This window comes from Xenopus laevis, chromosome 5L (genome assembly GCF_017654675.1).
Source record: "Xenopus laevis strain J_2021 chromosome 5L, Xenopus_laevis_v10.1, whole genome shotgun sequence".
Lineage (NCBI taxonomy): Eukaryota > Metazoa > Chordata > Amphibia > Anura > Pipidae > Xenopus > Xenopus laevis.
This window is the reverse complement of record NC_054379.1, coordinates 44,308,211-44,333,946: the sequence shown is the minus strand read 5'-3', so window position 1 is coordinate 44,333,946 and position 25,736 is coordinate 44,308,211. Positions and strand designations below refer to the sequence as shown.

The 25,736-nt window shown below is 38.0% G+C and overlaps 1 protein-coding gene across 1 annotated transcript in view; it reads left to right on the top strand.

Moving 5' to 3' along the window:
• Positions 1-520: 520 nt before the first annotated feature.
• Positions 521-25,736, top strand: part of igf2r.L (insulin like growth factor 2 receptor L homeolog) — a 90,442-nt gene continuing 65,226 nt past the window's right edge. Inside the window, exons 1-6 of the mRNA XM_018262972.2 lie at positions 521-748; positions 14,252-14,403; positions 17,974-18,089; positions 19,338-19,436; positions 20,648-20,780; positions 24,402-24,522. Coding sequence (XP_018118461.1) covers positions 642-748; positions 14,252-14,403; positions 17,974-18,089; positions 19,338-19,436; positions 20,648-20,780; positions 24,402-24,522 — 728 coding nt within the window. The 5' untranslated portion in view covers positions 521-641. The remainder of the gene's footprint in view (positions 749-14,251; positions 14,404-17,973; positions 18,090-19,337; positions 19,437-20,647; positions 20,781-24,401; positions 24,523-25,736) is intronic.

Below are 25,736 nucleotides of genomic sequence, written 5' to 3'. Positions count from 1 at the left end.
TGTTAAAAAGTATCTTATTTGCACCTGTTAGCTGTTCTGTGATCTCTGCTAAAAGCCAATTAAGTGAGAAACTTTGTTTCTTTTTCTGGCTGTTCGGTGCAGAGAAAATAGGGACTTTCCAGTACAAATGAGGGACTGCAGGTTGAGCTGTCAAAAGAGGGACTGTCCCTCAGGGACAGTTGGGAGGTATGTCCATTATTGAGACACTGTGGCTCCTACAAGTCACACCCCCTAACCGCAAACACGACCTTCCCGCCTCTGGTACATAGACCAGTCATAGCGAGAGAGTAGCTAGAAGTCACGTGTCACGTGACAGCTAAAAGAATGGCCTATGGATAATTGTTTAGAAAAGTTCTAAACTGGAGAATATGTGCGTTTTTGCTGTAGAAGCAGCAGCTGCACATAAATAACATCCCACTCATCACTAATATTATGCTGTTTTTAAGAATCCGTGCCCCTCCCCCTATGTTGTTCTGTAAATGACGTCGCTTAACATTACGTAGTTTCAGAAACCCTAATGGGGAGGCGGAGGCAAATCACATGGTTAGCAGCAGGCGGAGCTGTCATGTGATGGTCACATGACCCTACACTGGGTTGGCACTGCAGCTGGTTTGGGGTTCTTTTCCTGATCCGGCCCCGGCATGAGACCCCACGGGCAGGGAATTGCTGCGCTTGTGGCGCTCTTGCTGCAAGTCATCGCTAAGAGCACGGGGCAGTCTGGGAACAGAGCGCCGGCGGAGCTGTGCGGGTAAGCGTCCGTCATTAGTCTGTCCTGGTCGTGACGGAAATGCTTCCGCTATTGATAGCATTGTCATCTCTCTGTGCACAATACAAAGCAGAACTCCACCATTATGTGTTTTGGCTCATCTGTCTGCACTGGGCCCTCCCATTCTCTTATATGGCTACTTTGTATCAAAGAGGAATCCTATTCCTTACACATGATGTCAGCTGATCACATTTAGAACATGGGCATCTTCAGCTAATCGCATACGATCAGTCGCACTGCTAAAGAGCTGGATAACTGTAAAGGAAAGCTCAGGGGCCTTTTAAAAATGGGACAATTGGTCAGATTGACTTTCTGATTAAACTTTGCATTTAAGGACCCAATTAAAGAGGTTGTTCACCTATAAATTAACTTTTAGTATGATGTAAAGAGTGATATTCTGAGACAATGTGCAATTGGTTTTCATTTTTTATTATTTGTGGCTTCTGAGTTATTTCGCTTTTTATTCAGCAGCTCGCCAGTTTGCCATTTCATCAATCTGGTAGCTAGGGTGCAAATTACCCAGGCAACCATGCACTGATTTGAATAGGAGAGGGACTGAATAAAAAACGAGTAATAAAAAGTAGAAAACAAAATTAGAGAACAAAATATTTATAGCCTTACAGAGCATTTGTTGTTTAGATGGGGTCAGCGACCCCCGTTTGAAATCTGGAAAGCGTCTGAAGAAGAAGCCCAACAATGCAAAAACTACACAAAAGAAAAAATGAAGACCAATCCAAAACTTGCTTAGAATTGGTCATTCTATAACATACTAAAAATTTACTTGAAGGTGAACCACCCCTTTAATGTCAGGGTCTAGGACTAATGTGTTGTTTACCTCCTTATTGCTTAATCTGTATATGTGTACTTGTGGCTTGTGACTGTAACACACAGACACTCTAGTATAGGGGTCCCCAACCTTTTTTACCGGTGAGCCACATTGAAATGTAAAAAAAAGTTGGAGAGCAACACAAGCATGCAAAAACTTTCTAGGGGTGCCAAATAAGGGCTGTAATTGCCTATTGGTAGCCCATATGTGGACAGGCAGCCTACAGGAGGCTCTGTTTGGCAGTACACATGGTGATTAAGCAACTACAGCTTTAGTTAAACCAGGAATTGAAAAATTAACACCTGCTTTGAGGCCACTGGGAGCAACATCCAAGGGGTTAGAGAGCAACATGTTGTTCACGAGCCACCGGTTGGGGATCACTGCTCTAGTATGTATATTATACAATTCCTTTATACCTATCGTTCTATAAAGTAACAGTATTTAATTTAAAGGGCAACTGAATCCCTGCACCAAACCAAGCATTTGAGTAAGAGCTTGAGTATGGGTTTTTTTGCAATGCGAACAACTGAAAACATACAGAAGTGATGCATGATGTGTCTATGCTTACTTTTCTGGCTGCTGTTTAGCACTGCCTTGTTGATCTGTAAAGCTTGTGATCACACTGAATACATCTCAGAAAGATTGTGATGTAGACTCATTCATGTTATGGGAATTTATTTTTCACAAGAAGAACTTAATGTTTGAAGGGTAATTTTGTTGGGTAGTGATACATGACCGATACTACCTAGGATTGAGGTTAAACACAAGAAAATATGTGTTTATGGGGTATATTTATCAAAGAGTGAAGTTAGACATCGCCCAGTCGTCTAGAGTGAAATTCCACCACTCTCCATTCATTTCTATGGGATTTTGAAAGGCGTATTTATCAAAGGATGAACGTTCACTTTCACCCATTAATAAATCCCATAGAAAATAATGGAGAGTGGCAGAATTTCACTCTAGAGGACTGTGGCGAACTCTAACTTCACTCTTTGATAAATAAACCCCAATGTATGTACGTGAGGGTTACAAAAGGCTGAACCTAAATATGTTTATTGCCTATTGTCTAACCACGCACAACTGGCTGGCCTCTGCTTTATTATAACAAAAAAAAAAAACAGAATGGGGCCTCAGTGGGGAAAAAAGTGGTTTACCCCCCCTAATTCACTGGGACCCCCCCCCCCCCAAGAAAAATCAAGATTACAGCCTAAGGTAAAATTTCCATCTTCCACAAACTACATACCTGATTATAAGTAATTGCACTCGGAAATAGACCTCAGTGGAAGTGAGATTTATAGATAAACATTTACGTCCATCAATGTGTGCGGGGCTTTATGCATGTTTAGTGCTGTTTAAGGTGCAGGCTTGCTTAATAAATATCAGGCCAGTGACATGATTGTGAAGTGATAGATTCTGGCAGGATTTGAATTCCTGTACCTTCTGTGATGGCTGATGCATAGATTCTTTGGAAAGCAGAGGGGCGTCAAGTCCCAGAATCCATCACTTTGTATTTAAAAATTTGAGGAAGGGATGATTGACTGACGGCTTAAGAGGGGTGAGGAAATCGTCCCTACAAGTCGCAGGCAGACTATCATAGTTTCCATATGTAACTGGTAGTTCAGATAAGGCCAGCTGAATGAGCTCATGTTAAGTAAACATTCATTTTTCAATTTATTCGTTCAAACATTCATTTTTGAATATTCTAATTAGGAATATCCTTAATTGCTATCCATCTGGTTTAGAATTGCTTCCACACTGTACACTTGAAGTCTACCTAGGTGGCCGTGGCATAGTAATGTAAAGCTCTGGAAAAATGTTATAGAAGAGTTATAGAAATAGCAGGAAATACAATTTTTAAAAAACTGCAAAATATTGCTCAGGATATGCAAAATGTCACGTGTTTGGTGGCTGTCAGCAAATATTGCATAGTGCAAATTGTCTGCATAATAACAGTTGAAATGTGTTTGGCTTGGTTTAGGTGGTTCACTTCTCATACAGATTGACATGTCACCTATATTTTTGAGAAGCTACTGTTCTATTCAAGTTTGCAGGTTCTTACAGCCAAAAAATATTCTGCTGTGGGATTTATTATCTGTAATGCTTGGGACTTGGGGTTTTCCAGATAAGGATTTCTTTTTCTATAATTTAGATCACGAAACAACAAAATTTGCCAAAGTGTAGTAACCCATACCAGCCAATGAGCTGTTTGCTTTTAATAAGGTAACCAGTTGATAGGTGATAAGAACTATGGGAAGTTTTGCTACTTATATTACATAACTGCTTAAATAAGCCAAATTGGATTGGGTTACTTTTTTTATTACAGGGCAAATGGATATAATGTTTTTTAAACAATCAGAATTATTTGTTTCAAGGGGACTTTATTGGCATTGGCATTCCTGAAAATCAGAACTTTCTGGATTTAGGGTTTCAGCATAAGAGATCCCATACCAGTCGGAGAGAAATAATTTTCCAGACTAAGAAAAGTTTTTCTATTTCCACTATTCTAGACATCAATTAACACACAAATACTGCAATCCCTTAATTGATACAGTGGCAAGGGTATGTAACCTACAGCAATATGTGATGAAACCAACCTTGTATAATATGATTCTAAAACATAAGGAAAAGTAGTTGGACAAGAATAAAATATTGTGTGCCTATAAAATGGGGATGCATATATAATACCATGTGTTTACCTCTGCACTCACTCTGATGGTAAGGATAAATGATACTGGCAGTTTAAAATAGCATTGATTTTGATGCTCCTACTTCCATTACAAAATATTTGCCATTGAGTGGGCTTATGTTGCTACCATGTGATTTTGGCATAAAAAAACTCTGTAATTGTATTAAACTGGTATTTTGTCTTGACTTGGACTCGGGTGAACACTATGCATAAGGGTCAGGAAGAAGACTTTGGCATCCTGTATACTTCAATCTTTATTTGCTAAGTGAAATACCATGCCTACAAAGTGGCCAGACTTGTTTTAGAATTGCGCAGGATGAACCAGTAAGGCAGCCAACAAACAATCAGTTGCATATTGTTTGGAGAGTCAGCTGAACTGGTTTTAGTTGAGCTGCACGTTGTGTGAGTTTTAAAAATGTGAACACAAGGATAATAACAAGCATCTCTATTTACTCTAGAAATGTGCAAAAGAGATTGTTTAAAAAATCCTATATTTTCCTATCTTTGTGTCTATGGGGCTTACTTATCAAAGGTCGAGTTTGAGGTTTGTGAGGTTTTTTTTTTTATACCTCGAATGAACAATTTGAATGTTTTCTAATTGAAGTAAAAACTTGAATGGGAAACACCCGAAAACTTTACTCAATCGAGTCTTCTGAGGGAAGAAAACTTGAATTGCTCAGGTTTTTGAGCGAAACCCACCGAAAAAAACCCCCAAACATCATGCAGGCTATTAACATCTTCAAATGGCTCAAGGGACCTTTGCCATTGACTTCTACATGACCTCGACAGGTTTTAGGTGGTGTATTTTCAGATTTGAGCTATTTACAGGGTCAGTGTATAAAATCCATTTGAAAACTTGAATTTTCACTGAAAACACAATAAATCTGCCCCAAAGTGTCTATCAATAAAAAAAAATGGTATTTATCATTAATTTTCGGATAGCTAGATTTAAAGGATAAAAGGAAGATGAAGCATTCAGGTTGTTTTTATTTTTACAAAACCCCCCAAAAATTCGTTTTTTTTATGTTTTAACCCGAAAATTTGAGTTTTTGACTGAAAACTACCCTCGAAAAACTGAATTTTTTGGGATAAATCTGACGTTTAATGTGCTGAGACATAAATTCTTGCAATACAGATTATTATGGGATAATGTCTGTTTGAATTCGTTACCAATTGTTTTCAGTAATTGAAAAAAAAAATCACCTCTTAAATGATTCCCTCTCATTTTCCTTTTTATGCCTACAATTTGGAAAATATATAGGTATGACCTGGGGTTTTCCGGATAATGGATCTTTCCGTAATTTGGATCTTCATACCTTTAGTTTACTAGAAATCATGCAAACATTAAATAACCCCAATAGGCTGGTTTTGCTTCTGGATAACGTATTCCATACCTGTATCAAGTAAAAAAAAAAAAAAAAAAAAAGAATACACAAAATGTTTAAACAGTGTAGTGCTATTTTATACTTCTAAGGGATTCTTATCATGTTGCGGATAAGTAGAACATGGTAAAACACAGCTGTGTTTTGCCTTATTTTTGTGGGGCCCGAGAGAGAGTGTGTGGAGGGGAGGTAAAAAAAAATTGCCTACAGCTCGTACTTTTTCAGGCTTCGTGTGGATGTACAATATTAGTTGGGATATTTACCATTTGGAACAGCATAGTACGTACATATGTGCAATATTGCTTCTTAAGCATGAATAGTAGTACCCGTGTAAGTGTTCTGCTGTTATTGCTATCAAGTAGCTAATTAAGGTGGAAACCATCTTTAATCTTAATCTGCACTCACAGACATGTGCCACTAACAGCCCAGATGTAGATAAATGTTATAACCCTTCCTTGTTCCTTGATATTTCCTGGCCAGCTCCCAAGTAAATGTGACTCAAAAAAATTATTTTGTGACAGAACAAGGGATACACAGAATCCAGGATTCATTTCAGGATTTAGCCTCTTCAGCAGGATTCGGCCTAATCCTTGTGCCTGGCCAGATAGAATCAGGAAGGGAAATCACATTGTTTTTTGTCACAAAAAAGGCAGTAAAAAATGTTTTTTCCACTCATTCACTAATTTGCATATGCAAATTAGGATTTGGTTCGGTATTTGGCTGAATCTTTCATGAAGTTTCATCCGTAGACAGAACATATCTTACAATTGAATTCATTAGTTGCTGGCAAAACTTCAAGTCAGGCTGCATGCGCTGGACAGTGGAAAGGGCTGCTAATGGAGTGCTATCCATGTTTTTGAAATTATTTAAAATACATGTATGTAAGGGCAAGGTTAAATTTAATGATATACAAATATGTCTGACTGGGGCCACGCACTGAAAGACCCGCTTGTTTGGTTGGGTTGCCAGACTAGTATATCTTTCCCCCATATACCCACTACATCAGATCGGATCACAACTATAGGAATGCCAGCCGTAGGTGCAAGGATACGCTTATGCATTCCTCTCCCCCAATGGATTTTTAAACCTGACTGATACCTGATTATTTTTGGTCATATCTCACTCTTGCAGGCATGTTTGAGGGCCCTATACACAGACAGATAAGCCGCTGACTTACTTACTGCCTGTGTATGGCCACCTTAAAGGGGTTATTCGCCTTCCTAACACTTTTTCCAGTTCAGTTGCTTTCAGATTGTTCATCATAAATACTTTTTTCAGTTGCTTTTTATCTTTTATTTTTTACTGTTTCCCCAAAATTTAAGTTTAAAGTTAAATGTTCGTGTCTCTGGTGTTTGTCTGACACAGTGTCGGACTGGGACATAAGGGGCCCACCCAAAAATCTTAGACCAGGGGCCTACCAAAAAACCTTGGATCAGGGGCCCACTCTCAGTACTATTATAATTCCTCTCCTTGCGCAACCTCTATTCTGCTAGTCTTTTTTCTTTACATGCTATAATCTATTATTAAATCTATTTAGTCACTTTGTTTTGAAGCAGGAGGGTCCACTGACACCTGGGCCCACTGGGAGTTTTCCTGGTATCCCTGTGGGCTAGTCCGACACTGGTCTGACAGCTCAGTGATCCAGAGCATCTGAACTGTTTCAATTTGAAACAATTAGTTGATACATTTCTCAGCAGTATCTTTGGAGTATTAGAAACTATTGTAACCATTCTAACAGCTGCCTTTAATGAAACTCAGGGATTCTGCTCAGCAGGGACAAAACGAACAAATGTATTCGCTAAATGTATCAATTTAGAAAAGTGAAAGAGTCTGCAACCCCCCCCTCCCAGAGCAGCAAATAGAAAATAGAAAGTATGGAAAAAGTCTTTATTTCTGGTGATCTATCTGAAACCAACTGAATTGGAAAAAGTGTTTGAAGCTGAACAACCCCTTTAATGTGCATTTGACCCATGGGCCTTCTGTTGGACAGACCTGAACTAATGTATCAAATTGCAAGTAAGGTGATCAACAGCTACTCTTTCTGATGTGCTGCTGGAAACCATGAGATGGGGCAAAACAGAAAACCTGAGGAAAGTTACTCTTTTTGGTGTACAGTGTTGCACTGGGGCCCAATACAGAGACTGTATTGAATACATGACCTGTTACCCAGAATGCTTGGGGCCTAGGGTTGTTCCAAATAACAGATCTTTCTGTAATTTGGATCTCCTTACTTTGTCGGGAAGCAAGACTTTTTTGGGATTTACTATGCAATTAAAGTGACAAATCTGAAAATACTCCAGATAAAACCTGTCATGTCGAAGTCAATGGCAGATTCCCATTGGTAGATGTTTCTTGCCTTCATGGTGTTTGAGGGATTATGGCATTTTGACGCCGGTTTTTGTGCGACAATTCAGAAAAGTTGCATGATTGGCATTGTCTCTTGATTTCGTTGAGACTTTTTTCACGTGCTTTTTTAAGTTCCGATTTATTTATTTATTTATGTATTTTTTTTAGTAAATTCAGGCTATTCGTAGTTGGGAGTTTCAATAGTTTCAATACCCTCTGTCTACCATAAAAAAAACAGTTAATATATAAACTCAATGGCATTGTGTTGCCTCCAGTAAAGGTGGCCATACACGGCCGGTAAAAGCTGCAGACAGACCGAGTCGGCAGCTTATCGGGCCGTGTTTGGGGCCCTCCGACAGGCTTCCCTGATCGATATCTGCCCGAAAGTTGGGCAGGGGTAAAAACCTGTCGGATCGTGGACCACATCTGTGCATCGATGCGATCTACCCACCCGTATTGGGATCCGATCGTTGAGCCCACGATCGGATCAACCCGTTATCACCCAACTCAATGTGGGCGTATCGAGAAGAGATCTGCTCGTTTGGTAAAACAAGCAGATTTCTGTGTATGGCCACCTTAAGGATTGTTAATATCTTCGGATCAAGTGCAAGGTACTGTTTTATTATAACAGAGAAAAAGGAAATACTTTTTAAAAATGTGAATTGATTAAAATGGAGTCTATGGGAGATGAGCATCCCATAATTCTGAGCTTTTTGGATAATACAGTCATATGAAAAAGTCTGGGAACCCCTATTAATTCTTTGGAGTTTTGTTTATCATTGGCTGAGCTTTCAAAGTAGCAACTTCCTTTTAATATATAACATGCCTTATGGAAACAGTAGTATTTAAGCAGTGACATAGTTTATTGGATTAACAGAAAATATGCAATATGCATCATAAGAAAATTAGACAGGTGCATAAATTTGGGCACCCCAACAGAGATATTACATCAATACTTAGTTGAGCCTCTAGACGCCTCCTATAGCCTTTGATGAGTGTCTGGATTTTGGATGGCGGTATTTTTGACCATTTGTCCATGCAAAATCTCTCCAGTTCAGTTAAATTTGATGTCTGCCGACCATGGACAGCCTGCTTCAAATCATCCCATAGATTTTCAATGATATTCAAGTCGGGGGACTGATGGCGATTCCAGAATATTGTACTTCTCCCTCTGCATAAATGCCTTTGTAGATTTTGAAGTGTGTTTAGCGTCATTGTCTTGTTGGAATATCCAAACCCTGCTTAACTTCAACTTTGTGACTGATGCTTGAACATTATCCTGAAGAATTTGTTGATATTGGGTTGAATTAATCTGACCCTTGACTTTAACAAGGGCCCCAGTCCCTGATCTAGCCCCACAGCCCCACAGCATGATGGAACCTCCACCAAATTTGACAGTAGGTAGCAGGTGTTTTTCTTGGAATGCAGTGTTCTTCTTCCGCCATGCAAAGCGTTTTTTGTTATGACCAAATAACTAAATTTTTGTCTCATCGGTCCAAAGCACTTTGTTCCAAAATGACTGTGGCTTGTCTAAATGAGCTTTTGCATACAACAAGCGACTCTGTTTGTGATGTGAGTTTCCTTGAGGGTCCCATGCTGTCACTCTTTAGAGGAGAGTCAAACAAAAGCGCAACTTGCAATTGATCACCTTAAATACCTTTTCTCATGATTGGACACACCGGCCTATGAAGTTTAAGCTAATCCAACCAATTTTGTGTTGCCAGTAATCCGTATTGAGCAGTTACATGCATTCAAATTTACAAGGGTACCCAAATTTTTGCAAAGCCAGTTTTTCACATTTAATTTAATTTGAATACTGCTTCACTAGAAATCTTTGTTCAGAAAACGACACAGTACGGCTGTTATCTTTTTTGTTGAAAGTGGAGTAAATTATTATGCAGGCTGAGACGGGTTCCCAAACTTTCATATGACTGTAGGTTTCCAAATCCCAACTGAAGGAATGTTCAGTTGTGGAGCCTGTGTATTATCACTGGGGTATTTGTCCCTGCATGTAGGTGGCCAAATTAGCAACCCATGTTCCTTTGTCAAACTAGCAGATTGTAACGTATAACAAGGAGAATAGTGCCATTTTCTGCCTAGGAAAAAAAAAATTGTAGGTGACTAACACTGTTAAAGAAACAGTAACACCTAAAAAAGAAAGTGTTTGAAAGTAATGAAACTATAATCTACTTTTGCACTGCACTGGTAAAACTGATCTGTTTGCTTCAGAAACACTACTATAGTTCATATAAACAAGCTGCTGTGTAAAAAAGAGCTTATCTGCTATGTAACCTGAGCCTTTTCTCCATTGAATGGCTGCAACAATAGTACAGGTATGGGACCCATTATCCAGAATGCTCGACCTGGGATTTGCTGGATAAGGGATCTTTCTGTAATTTTGATCCCTGTTCCTTAAATCTACTAAAAAATCATATAAACCCAATAGGCTTTTTTTGCCTTCAGTAAATATTAATTATTTCATAGTTTGGATCAAGTGCAAGGTACTGTTTTTAATACTACAGAGAAAATGGAAGTCACTTTTAAAAAATGTCAATTATTTAATTATAATAGTCTATGGGAGACTTTAATATGTTGGTGTTACTGTTTCTTTAACTCAACACAAGCGTGAAATGCCTGCAAATACTTGTCACGGATGTTGTTTGCTTATTCTTTATTGCACATAACTTTTTTTTTTTTCTTTCTTTACAAAGGCCGACCGCTGTTATTTTATTATTCACCCTGTTTTGTTGTGGACGTTGGATATGAGACTTTCCTGCTGCTTGTATTTCCTCTTGTAAAATTGCTTGAAACCTTACCTAACAATGAAATTGTATAACAGAAAATATAGTGAATAAAGTCCCCCCTCTTGTAAAATATAAGGATATTATAAGTTACCGAGTAGTTCCATGACCATATAAAGACACAAGGCCGAAGTTGTAGTTCACCTTTAAATCAAAAGACCACTTGCAATTGTTTTTTGAATTATTATGATTTTTCTTCAGCAGCGATATCTGGTTACTAGTGTCTCATTTACACTAACAGTCAGGCAATAATTGGAATGCGAGACTGAAATAAATAGGAGCGATAACATTTTAGCATTATAAAGTAATCATTTTTTGGCTGCTGGGGTGAGGTAACCCCCATTTAAATGCTGACAAAGAAGAGTTAGTTAAAAGTGAACTGTCACTTTAATGGAACACTGTAATAATCTTTATTTAGCAAACTAAAGTAGTTCTGGGCAGAAGAAATATTCAGACCACAGTGATTTTATGTCCTATCCATAGCCCTTTGTTTATGTCAATAATGCAGGATTATGAAGTAAAGTAACAATGGGATGTGTGGAGGTTTTTCTGTATAACAGATCTTTCCGTATTTTGGATCTTCATACCTTGAATCTACAAAAAAATCATGTAAATCACCCAATAGGCTGGTTTTTTTTCCAATGAGAATTAATTATATCTTAGTCGGGATCAAGTACAAGCTACGGTTTTATTATTACAGAGAAAAAGGAAATCATTTTTAAAATGTGGATTATTTGGATAAAATGAAGTCTATGGGAGATGGCCTTCCCGTAATTTAGAGCTTTTCTGAAAAATGGGTTTCCGGTTAACCGATCCTATACCCCCCCTCTTTATTTGTTTTTTCTGTAATGATGCAGTTCACTCATTAGGTGTGTTGGTTATTATATTGCAGGGGAGTGCTGTACTATAACTATACAGCAGTGCTTCTAAGTAATATAAACCGTGTGCTGTGACCTGTGAATATTTTCTTTTCTTCACACAATAAACTTGTTTGGCTGCTTTATTGAACTTTCCTCGCCAAAACTTTAATAGCTTTTTTTTGTTGACATTATGTTTTATCTTTATTGTAAATTTAGCTTGTGAATGTGCAGTTTGGTGATGGCGTCTCTAGGTCTGGTCAGTCTGAACTACAGGCAGACTGAAGTATCCGTGAAATACTGGGTATCGGCCATTAGTAATCACTGTTTAAAGGGCTTGTTCACATTTGTTAACTTTTAGAGGCAGATTTATCAAAATGTCAGTTTAGAGCGTAACAAATAAAAACTCACCCACGTTCTATTTATTCTTATGTTTATTTTTTTTATTTTTTTAAGAACCATATTCTATCAGGTCCTTTGCTTTTCAACCTGTTTATTGATGACCTGGAGGTGGGCATTAAAAGTACTGTTCTATTTTATAGAACTATTGATTCCATGCAGGATGCTGCCACTTTGCAGAGTGATTTGATTAAATTGGAAAACTGGGCAGCAAACTGGAAAATGAGGTTCAATGTTGATAAATGCAAGGTTATGCACTTTGGCAAAAATAATATAAATGCAAGTTATACGCTAAATGGCAGTGTGTTGGGAGTTTCCTTAAATGAAAAGGATCTAGGGGGCAAGTTTACTTACTGTCTAAGTTGCACCAGCGTTGGCTTTGCTGCACTAATTCACTAAAATCCGAAATTGCGCTCAGGGAGGTGAAAAGGTAGTGAAGTTGCGCTACCGTTAATTCGTCAAGCAAAGCGAAGTTACGCTAGCGATGCCTAATTTGCATACAGCGCCAAGTTAAAGTACAATGGACGTATATGTAGCAGCAAATACATTACACTACACAAGCCTGGGAAAGCTTCATAAAATAAAATAGAGGTGATATTTTGCCCTATACATGTGCCCACTGTATAGTTTAGGTGCCATATGTTAGGAAATGTAGGGGGGAAGTAGGGTGCCCCCCAAAAATGTATGATCTTTTTCAGCCTATCACCCTTAAAAAAAAAGTAAAAGACGCCAGAGTTTTTTGGGACTTAGAAAAAATGTCAACTTTTTTTTGAAGCAAGTCCTATGTACTCTGTTGCACTTCGACTGGTCTGAGGTGGCGAAGGCAAGTCTGGCGCAAGAGGTAACGTTCAGTAAAATCCGCAAGTTAGTGAATTAGCGTAGTTACGTCCCTTCGCCATAGTGCCTAGCGTAAAGGTGCGAAGTAGCGCTAGAGTAGGTCCACTTCACTATCGAATTTACGCCAGCACCAGTTAGTAAATCGGCAAAGTAACGAATTGACGTTACGCTGGCGAATTTTCACTAGCGTTAGCCACTTCACCCATTAGTAAATTTGCCCCTATGGGTTTTTGTAGATAACAAGTAATACGGGGCAGTGTCATTCTGTGGCTACTAAAGGAAATACAATTCTGGTAAAAAAGGGCATTAACTCGAGGGATGAAAACATAATTATGCCTCTTTATACGTCCCTGGTGAGGCCTCATCTGGAGTATGCAGTTCAGTTTTGGACTCCAGTCCTTAAGAGGGATATAAATGAGCTGGAGAGAGTGCAGAGATGTGCAGGGATGGAAGACTTAAATTATGAGGATAATTGTCAAGGTTGGGGTTGTTTTCTCTGGGAAAAAAAGGCGCTTGCGAGGGGACATGATTACACTTTACAAGTACATTAGAGGACATTATAGACAAATAGCAGGGGACCTTTTTACCCATAAAGAGGATCACCGTACCAGAGGCCACCCCTTTAGACTAGAAGAAAAGAACTTTCATTTGAAGCAACGTAGGGGGTTCTTCACAGTCAGGACAGTGAGGTTGTGGAATGCACTGCCGGGTGATGTTGTGATGGCTGGTTCAGTTAATGCCTTTAAAAGTGACTTGGATGATTTTTTGGACAGACATAATATCAAAGGCTATTGTGATACTAAACTATAGTTAGTATAGTTAGTATACTATAGTTAGTATAGATATGGGTATATATAATTTATGAGAAAGTAGGGAGGGGTGTGTGTATGGATGCTGGGTTTTCATTTGGAGGGGTTGAACTTGATGGACTTTGGCCTTTTTTCAAACCAATTTAACTATGTAACTAAGTAGATTGGGACTTCTAAATTTCACCCATTGATAAATACAATTCTAAAAATCCAATAGGAATGAATTGAACGTGGGTGAGTTTTTATACATTAAGCTCCAAACTCTAAAACCTGATTTTAAAAAAATCATTTTTAAAAATGTGGATTATTTGGATAAAATGGAGTGTATATATTATAGTTGGGTCCCTCTCTATGATTGCCTCCCCAAAATGCTGTATAGGTCATAAAACGTTAGTAGTTACTTTTAGAACCAGATGATATATGTTCCTCCTAATATAAATATAGTGTGTTCCTTCCGGTAGTTATCTTAGGTTAATGAGACCAACACATATTCAGATGAGTGGAATATATTTGTAATCATCTTGCTTCTTTTGTTCTGACAGGCACAATTGGGACGCCCTTGATACTGATAAAAATGTACTCTACAAAATCAATGTCTGTGCTAACTTACCTGCAACAGAATGCGGAGGAAAGGAAACTGCAATTTGTGCACTTGATTTAACCAAAAATACCTCTCAACAAGTTGGTTTGTCTGGTGAGTTCTTCCCTTTTGGTGTAGCTTTCAGTATCAGTCATTTAGCATTAATTCATATATTCCACTTAAGACTGTAAGATCTACAGACGGGCAACCCCTTCCACTTGTCTTGACACATGCCACTGATTCTCGAATGTGATTGTTCTTCATTTACATTCTGTTATTGTATGTTTCCCATATGGACTAATTCTAATTTTATATATATATATGTATGTATACAACCGCACTCGCAGGTCTTGTGAGAAATGAGAAGTGGATTTATTCAACGTTTCGGCCCCTACATCAAAGCCTTCATCAGGAAGTAAAAAAAATAACATAGTGTTACTTAAATGCTAAAATGGCGCCAAAAATATAACTCTAAAATTTATTTTTTTGGGGGGCGGGTAGGGGGGAATGCTCACTTTTATTTAGACTTTTAGTTATTAAAGTCTTTTTAGTCAGAAATGTTTGTATTATAAGCAGCTTTCAATTGCAATTGCGAATTGTGTTTTTTTTTTTTTTAAATTACTAGTGTTCCTTGTCTTCTTTCCAGCCTACAAATCAAAATAGTTTCTGGTTGTAAGGAGCATCAACCCGGAAGCCAAAAACATATATTTAATAAAATGTTGCTGTTTTTTTTTTTTAACTTTTTATTCTTGCCTTCTGTCTGAAGGGCAAGTCAACCCAAATGTACTGTTAGGTGCCAATGCATTAATCACTTTTATTAGAACTGCAGTGCAGTTCACAAAAGGTAGTACCCCAGGCTGGTGGCATCTAAGGTAAGTGATTATATTTACGGGGGGTTCCTAGCACATTGCCCCCCTCCAATACATTTGGGTTGGCTTGTCAAGCCAAGTGCTATGTGTACTAAGAGAGATAGTAAGTCAGGTGTAGAGCAGCAGAAAGTCATATAACTTATGGTGCTTCGAATGTAGCTTCTGTGGCAGCGGAGTAGCAGATTCACTGCATCTGGCACTGTCCTTGAAGCATGTTAATTGTTAAGAAAGGACATATATTGTAAGGGTGGTCAGGCTGTTGCAAATTACCGTAGCTGCTTAGCTCAAAAGACATTTAAAGACTTTAATCAGCAGGGAGGACTCCAAATGTACCTGTTATTGTTATCATAACTGGAGAAGGCATTTTAATGTGTTCCAACTGCCACATTTTTGCTTCAAGCACATTTTAATATGTCAGAAGACACAAATCAACCTTTCCACGTGAGTCATAATGCATCATGAGTCATAAACCAAAATAGACACATAGCAGCAGACCATAAAAAACACAGCTATGATCATTTTGCAACTAATAGAGATCTTGGCTATCTGCTGACAGAAAAATTAAATGCTGGAATTTCCCCATTTATTAGCTCTACATTACGTTAAATAGGGGTGAATAGCAGATTGTGGTCCTATTGATGTAGAACACTTAACTCCATGTTAATCTAGAACTCGAGCGGTCAAGTTAAGGTACACTGGAGTTTTTACCCTTTCTTGCTGGCATCCATTTGCATTTCTGCTGAATGGGAAATGTGCACTCTGTGGCCCAATATATTATGGATATTGCTCGACTTCCCTGTCTCCGACTGATAGCAACTAATGTATCATAATAAACCTGTTTCCAGTTCACCAAATGCAATTTTTATTAAGTCTAGAACTTGTTATACATGACTAGGTTCTATTCTGTTTGTTTGGCCTTTAACCATAATTTGCTTCATGTTGATGCCAAAATGCACAAACCATGAATACATACATTTACTTGGCCTGATTAGATCACTAAACATGCAGGAATATACAGTGTTCGGATCAATTGAGGAGCTAACATATTGGTCACAAATTATATTCCCCTTAGATTAAAATTTTTTTGTAATCTTTGAGCAGGGCCGGTACTGGGTGGAGGCAGGAGAGACGCATGCCTCGAGTGTAGTGTGCACCTACACGATTTGTCAGAGAGTAAAGCTGGCCATAGACGCAAAGATCTGATTGTACGAATCGAGGATTCATACGATTTTCGGACCATGGAGAACGGTCGGTTTCTTTCGGCTGCCGATAATATCTCTGCATGTATTGCCCATCGTACGATTTTCAGAGGGAGACTGTCACTATCCTTTGTCGTACATAACTTTCATACGATTGCTGTCAGGGGCAGAACATCGGCTGATCTGTTCTTTTACTACTTTATTTGATCTGAATGGTCAGTGCCAGGTCGGAAGATGGGGAAGTCAGTTCATTTGATGATTCGAACGATCGGATCTTTGCATCTATGGCCAGCTTTAGAGTTGGAGGGGGCCATTTTGACCAAGAATTGGAGGTACAGACCAAGTGGCATGAGTAGAGGGGGGCGAGTGGTTTGGTGGGGCACCAGGCCAAGTCGTATTGTCATGTGCTTTCACCACCAGAAAACCTCTGCTGGTATTATTTATATCTGTCTGTACACGCTATCTGAAAGCTATAGGATTTAACCCTAAAAGCAGGATGGCTCTGTTTTGCAGGTTACCACTTGCCCAAGATGCCATGCCACATCTCTATTTTGCAATTCCATTCCCAATTGAAGCTTCTTGGATCATAACCGTGTAGGAAGATGTCAGTTGATGCATCAAAGTAAATTAGCAAAGGGAACTAGAATGCAATCTCCACTAACACCTTGTTGCACAGTTTGTGGTTAGCCAGCCAGAGAGAATTCAAACTCACAGATTAGGTAAGGGCTAGATGGAAGCTGAACCAGAAATTTCTTAATAGGTAATTGGGGAAATGGAAAATAAATGCACACTCAGCTCTACATATTTTCATCAGACAAACATGAAGCAATAGTGAAATGTTAAAAATATGCTGGTCTTTAGCATCCTGCTAAAACTGCTTACTAAATGACACAATACGGTGCAAAGTACTGCATACTGGACATCATAACTTAGATATATGTTTTATATAATTTTTTTTATATAAAGTAAAGTGAATTATAAAACACAGAACCACCTAAGAGGCTCCCACACCACCTGGCCCCCTCAAGATGCCTTTGCTACCTAAACTTTCTACATCTAAAGGTAGAAGTTTGCAGCAATGGGTCGTGATCAGCATGGCTGTCCATGTCGCTTCTGGTCCCTTTCCTAAACAGGAGCATTCATCTTAGAAACCATTCTGGTCCTGGCTGATTGATGTATTTTGTGCCCCTGCAGATACATATGGGCCTTCCAGTTAAATACCCATTAAAAATTCCCTCTTAAAAATGGCACTATTAGAGTATGCTAATTCCATGCATTGATCATAAAAAACAGCATGTTTGCAAAATAAAACACATTGCTACATTTTTATTCATATAATTACGTGTTCTGCGAAGTACTACAACTGACACTACATTAAAATCAATTTATATGAATTACTGCATGTTCTCAGATATTGTTCCATAGAGGAATGGCAGCCTGTTCACTGCAGCCTTTGGGGTGAAAGATCTTTGGTTCATATTTTTGTAATAAACTCTTGCTTGTGTTTTCATTTCATACTGTTCTGTTTTTAGACCGCTTCAAAGCCCTTTAGAAATGATGAATATTTTTTTCTCCCTCTCTTTGTATCTTCTAAAGTAGCCTTATTTCTCTTCCAGGAGATTCTTCTGCGCAGATTAGTAAAAATCTACTGTTGTTTAACGCAACACAACAATGCTCAGGCTCCGAACACCATGTCCAAAGCAGCATCAACTTGATCTGCGGAAAAACATTGGTCAGTCTCAGAATCTGGTCAAGGGCAGTCTTTTTTATTCTCTGCAGGTTTTTGTTCTGTGTGTGTATGGGGGTGCAGTAAGGGAAAACATAAAGGCATATATTCTCTGTTTTGATTCCTTTTAAGGGGAAGTTAATGTATACAAAATGTCTGTGAACAAATGTATTCTGCCTTCTTTAAAGGAGAAAGGAATGGTAAAATCACTGGTGAGTGCAACTGGGCACCCCCAGTGATTCTAGGTGCTTATCTGCTGTGCATGGCCAGTGCATCTCTTCATCAACACCCCAGTCCAGTGTACTATTTGCCGAGTAGCACACCACCATTTTCTTTAGTCCTCCCAGGTATCAGCATGACAATTCTAGTAGGGTGCATATAAAGTACAACGATTAGAAAAAAAGGAAAAGGTTCTGCACTTTGCATGCACTCATCCAAGCCTGACTGGGTACCTTTGGAAGATCAGAAAAAGATGGCGGCACAGAATTAAAGCAAATGTTACAATTTTTAGTTGTCATGCATTTTTAGTGCAATGTAATTAAAGGCACAAATTTGTCCCAGGTCTAATAACCCATAGCAACCAATCGTGAAATTGTTTTCAAAAAGTTGTGCAGAGAATGTTACCTGCTAATTGGTTGTAATGGATTTGTAGACCAGTAGTAAGCTTTGCGCCATTGTGTGTTCTAGTCTTTGCATGAATAACCAATAGAAAACAACAAATAGGAGAAAAGAAATCCGTGTCTGAAGCAGTTGTCACATAGATCAGGTGGTCCAGGAGCACTGGCCACAGACCCTCAGTGTGGGAAGCTGATAAACCAATAGCAGAAAATAGGGGGCACTCCAAAACTCCATAAGGGCCCCCCTGGAAATCCCCTAATTTCTGTTATTGCATGAACAATCACATGAGATAGGGGAGCCAGTAAATTGATCAACTAATGCCCATTAACCATGAAAACCATGTACAAATGGAGTCTACTTGATTCCAAATATATTCCAGTTAGAAGTTGTCTCAAACTGAGACAAAAGAAAAGTTTCCTGCCAGTTGATTACTGGGCCAAGTTGCCCAAATTTATCTGCACTTGTGTTCTCAGCTCTAAAGTGTAAACATAACGATAATAGCTTTATTACTTATTTTTTGTTTTTTTCATTGTGGTTTTTATGTATATGCTTTAAACAGCTAATAAACAATAGTTGCTATAAGAGGGAAAGTTTTGTTAGATATCTATCATAAAAATATATTTTTTTGCTCTTTAGGGCACCCCTGAATTTGTTACCTCAACAGACTGTGTGCATTATTTTGAGTGGAGAACATTTACTGCTTGCAAGAAGGACATCTTTAAACCCATCAAAGAGGTAACTTGGTTGTTCCTTATTGACTAATGAGCTAATTTTATCTACATGTTTATGAAGATATGTGTTCATATATTTTACAAATAGTCAACTACAAGAGGTCCTCTGCACTCAACCCATTATCAATATATTTAAGACAGAGACATTTTGTGCATACTGCTACTAAAAAATGCCTTACCCTTTAAACAACACAGGGATTGTTTGTCCATATATTGCAATATATTTAAGCTGGCCAACTACGTCAAAGTCATCCCATATCTGGCCAGTCCTACGCTTAATTTTCATCTGATTCATTAAGAATTCAATTGCTTAATTATACATTTTACAAAGGGACTAAGTTTTACCTGCAACTTACTAGCTGCTTTCAAAGTAAAACTCCCAAACTTGGCTGCCCTTTTATTGGACACCAGTGGGATCACCTGACTATAGCTGGGAGGGGTGGGAGCTACAACATGGAGCTGGTCACTGCTCCTGTATAACTATAACAAACAAGGGAAAGTTGTGCTCACAACTATTTTTTAAAACCATTAGGCGGGGGTGCAATGAGGGTGTGACCACAAAATACATATAGTCAACTACAAGAGGTCCTCTGCACTCAACCCATTATCAATATATTTAAGACAGAGACATTTTGTGCATACTGCTACTAAAAAATGCCTTACCCTTTGAACAACACAGGGATTGTTTGTCCATATATTGCAATATATTTAAGCTGGCCAAATACGTCAAAGTCATCCCATATCTGGCCAGTCCTACGCTTAATTTTCATCTGATTCATTAAGAATTCAATTGCTTAATTATACATTTTACAAAGGGACTAAGTTTTACCTGATATATTTTACAAAAAAAAATATTTGTATGGATCTCAAAATTTTGAGTTCCTTATAAGGATGCATCGAATCAACTATTTTGGATTCGGCCAAACTCCCGAATCCTTCTCGAAGGATTCGGCCGAATACTGAACTGAATCCGACTCCTAATTTGCATATGCAAATTAGGCGTGGGAAGGGGAAAACATTTTTTACTTCCTTGTTTTGTGACAAAAAGTCATGTGATTCGGCCTATATATTTCTTATTTTTGTTTTCATTATAGTAAACATAATAGACCAGGAATAGATGTTAAAGAGTTATACAAAACAGAGGACTCACAAAACAATATTCTTTTGCTGAAATCTTGTGAAATTAAGTGTAGGATATTTATCTGTGCCTAACAGGTTCCATGTTACGTCTTTGATAATGACCTGAAGAAACATGATTTAAACCCCTTAATTAAACTATCTGGTGGGTACCTGGTGGATGATTCGGATCCTGATACAGACCTGTTCATTAATGTTTGTAGGAACATAGGTAAGTCATTCGTTTTTCTGAAATGCTATAATACAAATTATACTGAATTTCTATAATACATACAGACATATACAGTGCTTTACAGAGATTGTTCACCATTCACATCAGTTCCTAACACAGTGAAATTTGCAGTCTGTTTTTTGCAGTGTTTTCCCAACCACATACACATTTCATCAGGAACATATTCCCGTTTCCTATGTTTTTGAGGGGTTTGTAAGATACCTGCAATACCCAGAGGAAACTCATACAAACATGCAGAGAACATAACACTTCTTGCATATCAAAGGACATTAGAGTCTTTAAACTGTGTAACCGAAGCCATCAAATGAACACGCCTGTAAAGATGCATGCAGGACATTGTGGGAATTAAAGAAATGCTGTATTATGTATACTAAATATAAACATGAACTTACTGCACCACAAGCCTAATCAAACAAATAATTTATGCTTTCAAAGTTGGCTACAGGGGGTCACCATCTTGTAACTTTGTTAAACATCTTTGCAAGACTAAGACTGTGCACATGCTCAGTGTGGTCTGGGCTGATTAGAGGTCGTCATAAATAAAGCTGCTTGAGTTCTGCATGGCTGGGAAGTAAGGCGGGGGCTCCCCCTGCTGTTCATAAGTATGATTGTTTCCCTGCTCAGCAGTTAGGGACCATCTGACAATTCCTATCCACAGCAGTAAATGAAGGAAGAATTTCACTTCATACAGTCAGGTTTCTTATAGAAACGGTACACATTTTTTAATCAAAGTATATTGGAGATAGGTTTCTTTTTCATTAAAGAAAGTAAAAATGGGATTTTATTTTTTTGCCTTTACATGCCCTTTAAAGGGCACTTGTTGGGCGAAAATATTTCCCCCTAATAAATCTCGCACTCTGGTTGTTTTTTTTAGTGAGTAGCCATGTTGTGCAGAGTGTATGCGCATAATAAGCTTCTGACTGCATTCGCATAATGAACAAGATGTGTCATACGCTCATTATGCACATGTGTGTGCCCCAACATGGCTGCTTGAACCGGGAGCTACCTCCTGGTGCGGGTGTCGAAGCGCTGGTGGGGGGCAATTTAAAAAAAATAAAAAAAATAACTACGGTTACCCCCAACCGGAGTGCGGGAACTATTAGCCCACACCTTTGGTTGGCGAAAATATTTTCGACTAACGGGTGCCCTTTTAAGGAGAATGAAAGGCTAAAATTAAGTAAGCTTTATTAGAAAGGTTTATATAAATACACCAGTAAACCCTCAAAGTAATTCTACTGAGTCCTCTGTCAAAAGAAACACAGCATTTCTTTCCTTCTATTGTGTACACTTGGGCTTCCGTATCAGACTTCCTGTTTTAGGCATAAACCTCCAGGGCTAGGGCTTGAGCATGCTCAATTTGCTCCTCTCGTCTCCTCCTTGTTGTAATCTGAGCCCAGAGCTATGAGCGAGCAGGAAGTGATGTTACAGCAAACTAATATGGCAGCTGCTATCCGAAACAAACAGAGCTTCTAGAGCTGTTTACTCAGGTATGGTAGACCATTCTGCAGAATAAATACAGTTTTATAGCTTGCACTATTGTGGCTAATCTATTGCCAATAAACTGCTTTGGTAGCTTTCCTTCTCCTTTAAGGTCTTGGCCATAAGAGAGGTGTTTTCTGCTACATTGTTTCAGTAGTCCTGGACAAACCTATGCCATTTCAGTTGTAATCACATATATAAATAACTTCAAACATTCTTAATTCCATACTAGAAAATTGCTTAGAATTAGACTGAGAAGTTTCATTAAAGTGGACCTGTCACCCAGACACAAAAATCTGTATAAGAAAAGTCCTTTTCAAATTAAACATGAAATCCAATTTCTATTTTTGATTAAAGCATTCATAGCTGTTGTAAACTCATTTAAAAATCTCAGCTGTCAATCAAATATTGTCTGCCACTCCTCTATGCCATGGGCATAGAGGCGGGGCAGACAATTACTTTCACTTTCCATTCAGCACTTCCTAGATGTCACTGCTCTCAACATATTCCCCTGTTCTCTTTACCATTTAATTGTGTAGCCAGGGCATGGGGAAGGACATGGGGTCCCCCATTCTGGTGCACAAACAAGATTCTGACATGATGCAACGCTTGCCTTAATAACAGTGTCCACAAAATGGCTGCTGCCCTCTAGTTATAATTTTGAAATTGCAATCTGAAGGAAGCAAGATTCAAATAATTTATACAGTGTAATTAAATTTAATTTTGCTTGACTAATGTAATAAAATAGGATTTTGAATATTTTTTTTGGGTGACGGGTCCCCTTTAAGCAAAACATTTTTGGGTAGAATTCCCCTTTAACTGATTATTCTAAAAACTTGACTGCAGTGTTATAATCCCCAGTGGTATACAAAATAGTTAATAAGCATTCTCCTAAATATGATCTTAATTTCCCTAGGGTAGGTATCCCGTTTCCCTACACATGCCCCTTACAGGTACTAGCCAACAATTTGGCCACTACGTTTTAATATACAATACGTTTTAATATACAATACAAATATAATGTAAAGAAAGTATAAATCGTGCAAAGTGATGTCAATCATCATGCAACTCATTGAAGTTTGTGTGTAAAAAAACAATGTACTCCCAGTTGTACAATATAAAGATATTCGATGTCTTGCCAGGATTTAATGGATCTTGGCTGCTTATCTGGCATGAAACGCCTTGGTGACTTATAGTATCCTGGTTTTTACAACGGGTGGTTCATTTCTCCCCTCAATATTTTGTATGTTTAGCAAATGCTTGTTTTAATATACCCATAAGCCTCCCAAAACACAAAATATTAAATCAACATGCAGTTTCTGTAGGAGCAGAACATTTCATAAGAATTTTTGTAAATGTAAAATTGTACAGGGCTTGTTTCACCTAACTTTGGGACTACCCAGAACAAGAGTTTTGTATCTATAATTTAAGGTTTAATTGCAGTGGTTTACAAGCCCTCTTTTCATTTGGCCAGTTGCGTCCTCTTGTTTTTTTATCCAAAGGCAAACTGTAAAGGAAGATATTTATAAGTGCCACGGAATGGGAACATGCCATGGTTACGATCTGTACGTCACTATATTTGGATGGCTTACTTCAAATGAAAAGTGTTCTCATAACCCCTGCTCTGTATGGGTCACGTCTGAGAAATAGAGCGTTGCATAACCCCCTCCAGATCTCTCCACTCTGAAAAGTGTATTTACATCTTTCCCTTGCTATCGGTTGATTCTAGTAAAAATACATTCACATAAGCCCTTCTGGATGACTCTATTCTTCCCTTTACATTCAGAGCACAAATCAGTTTCATGTAACTATAAATGCCTAGACATGAGATTTTAGTTACTTAAAGGGACATTGTACCTACCTGTCATTTACTTTGAAAACAGCTGATCACATAATGTTACCCTAGGGCAGCCAAGAATACTGGTGTAATTCAAGCTGTTGAACCAATATCATCTTGAGTTACCCAACTGCTAGATATTGCAGTTTTTGGAAACTTATTTCTATAACAGACAGGGTTTGATATGATTGTTTCTCTCCATATCTGTAAAGATTCCACTCATTAGAAATCCGCCTTATAGTACATAATGCTTTAAACATACTGACCTGTTTCTTCTCTAATAGGCACTTCTGATAAAGAGACCTCTGCTTGTCCTTCTGGGAGTGCTGCATGCTTGCTGAAAGGCGGAAAAGCTTACAATGTTGGTCAGCCAAAGACTGCTCTTAGTTCTCCTGCTAATGAAAGGTAACAATTTGTAACAAACAATTCTTAAAAGCACAAAACCTTTACCCGAGAGGTTACGAGAAGTGACTAGTTTTATAGGAGGATCTTTATGTAACGTTATACAGCTGCCAGTCATTGACACGTTTGCAGCTGTATATCTGTTGTATTTGGATTTATTTGATTCAATGAAACCAATAAAAACTATAAATATAAAAAAAAATGCATAATACCTCTAGTACTTTTGTTAAATAAAATGCCTTTAGAACTTTGTTTTGAAATGTGTAACAGTGGGAGCAGCTGCCCCTGTATTTACTGGTAATGGGGGCAGGAATGCAGAGAACCAAGTGGTACCATGACTAATGTTCCCATGAGCTTGGGGGGCCTAGTGACTTTATGCTGTACACTGTGATGTATTCTATATAATTATGTAATTTAAGCAGTCCCGCAACTGTTGCCCAGCAAAATAAAAAATAATTGGTTCATATACTTAGATTATGTACAGAAAGTATCTTAGTCCGCACACAGTAATTTTATATTCAATAATTTGACTTTTATTACATTTATTTAATTTGAGAATGCCCAATTCATCAATTACCCTATTAAATGCCAAATAAATGAATGAATTTATATTACAACAATTATATGTATAAATGACCGTGTTAACCATTGAGAATCACAAGAATCATAAATATAAAGTTCATTTGTTATTTTGAAAAATTAATCAATTAAGTTCATATGGAAATTCATTAATAAACTCATCAGTGGCAAGAATGCACCTACAAATTCATTAATGAATCCATTTTTATATGAAATAAATGCCAATTGTCCAGTATCATATTGAATTTCATGAAATTCAAAATAACAAATGCAAAATGCACTTTATATTTATGATTCTCAATGGTTAAGACAGCGCGTCATTTATACATACAATTGTTGTAATGTAATATAAATTAATTCATTTTTTTGGTATTTAATTGAGTAAATGATGATGAATTAGGCGATCTCAAATTAATTTAATAAAAGTCAAAAAGTTATTGAAGTAAAATTACCGTGTGTGGACTAAAAGCTACTTTCTGTACATAATCTAAAATTACATACATTTATCTCTCGCACAACCCGTTTATGGGGGTCATGTACATCTTCAGATTTATTAGTAGAGTGCACCGCCATTTTGTGTAAAAAATATAAACATATTCTATTGTCGACTCCCTCCCGAAGATGTATGTAGCATGATA